The sequence below is a fragment of the Echinops telfairi genome, unplaced genomic scaffold (genome assembly GCF_000313985.2).
Source record: "Echinops telfairi isolate 266 unplaced genomic scaffold, ASM31398v2 ScPeMD7_7400;HRSCAF=8409, whole genome shotgun sequence".
Lineage (NCBI taxonomy): Eukaryota > Metazoa > Chordata > Mammalia > Afrosoricida > Tenrecidae > Echinops > Echinops telfairi.
This window is the reverse complement of record NW_022111300.1, coordinates 6,414,159-6,415,482: the sequence shown is the minus strand read 5'-3', so window position 1 is coordinate 6,415,482 and position 1,324 is coordinate 6,414,159. Positions and strand designations below refer to the sequence as shown.

Below are 1,324 nucleotides of genomic sequence, written 5' to 3'. Positions count from 1 at the left end.
TGGGGAGAGAGGGGAAAAATGAGGAGCTGATGCCAGGGGCTTAGGTGGAGAGCAAATGTTTTGAGAATGATGAGGGTCATGAATGTACAAATGTGCTTTACACAACTGATGTATGTATGGATTGTGATAAGAGTTGTATGAGCCCCTGATAAAACGATTGAAAAAAAAGAAGAAAAAAAACCCAGGACTGATGAACCTAAAAAAAAAAAAGGACCCCTGGTGGCAAAGTCTCTAAGAAATATTCAGGTTGTGCTTCCTCTAAGACAGATTTGTTTGTTCTTTTTGCAGTCCATGGTACTTTCAATACTGAAACCAGTGCTACTGAAGAAAGTACATCTGCACTGAAAAAGCAGTCGCCAAAAACAAGGCTCCAGGAATTGACAGAATACCAATTGCAATGTTTCAGCAAACTGATGAATCACTGGAAGCATTGACTCGTCTGTGCCAGGAAATTTGGAAGAGAGCTACTTGGCCAACTGACTGGGAGAGATCCATATTTGTACCCTAGCCCACCACTTCGAAAACAAAGGATACCATTTGCTGAAAAACACAAGCATTGGAATAACGCGTTTCCCTCCGGCCGGCAGCCACACCGGGTAGGGACCCCGAGCGCAGGCGGCGCGGCGCGCGGCGTTGTCGTCAGTGCGCAGGCGCGCACCTGCACCGGCGGCACGGCACCACGCGTCGCCCCGCCCACCCCGTCCCTCCTCCCACCCCCCTCCCCTCGGCCAGCCCCTCTTCCCACTTACCATCTCCTCCTCCCCAGGCCTCGCAGCGCCTCGCAACGGCGCGGCGGTTCCGTCAAGCGAACTGCGCGCTGCTGCGTCATCGCCAGTGGCCGGTTTGAATGAGACTCGTCGCAGCAGCGCCGCCGCCGCGACCGCCCGTCCACCTCGTTCCCCGCCGCGGGTTTTCTCTGGTTCCTTTCCCCTCGTCGCTCCTGCCAGGCCACCCTTCCTGCGCCACTGCCCGCCTCGCTCCCCGCCATGCCGCTCTACTCCGGTGAGCTCCGACCGCGCGGCGCCGCGGCCGCGGCCCCGGCCCGACGCTCGCCAGTGGCCGGTTTGACGCCACTGCGTCCGCCCCTCCACCTCGTTCCCCGCCGCGGGTTTTCTCTGGTTCCTTTCCCCTCTTCGCTCCTGCCAGGCCACCCTTCCTGCGCCACTGCCTGCCTCACTCCCCGCCATGCCGCTCTACTCCGTTACTGTGAAATGGGGAAAGGAGAAATCTGAAGGTGTAGAATTGAATACTGATGAACCTCCAATGGTATTCAAGGCTCAGCTCTTTGCATTGACTGGAGTCCAACCAGCCAGACAGAAAGTCA

The 1,324-nt window shown here is 56.8% G+C and overlaps 1 protein-coding gene across 1 annotated transcript in view; it reads left to right on the top strand.

Annotated features, from left to right (window-relative positions):
- Positions 1 to 856: 856 nt before the first annotated feature.
- USP14 (ubiquitin specific peptidase 14) overlaps positions 857 to 1,324 on the top strand; it is a 48,890-nt gene continuing 48,422 nt past the window's right edge. The window contains exon 1 of the mRNA XM_004702894.2: positions 857 to 1,002. Within this exon, the coding sequence (XP_004702951.1) occupies positions 987 to 1,002 (16 nt within the window). The 5' untranslated portion in view covers positions 857 to 986. The remainder of the gene's footprint in view (positions 1,003 to 1,324) is intronic.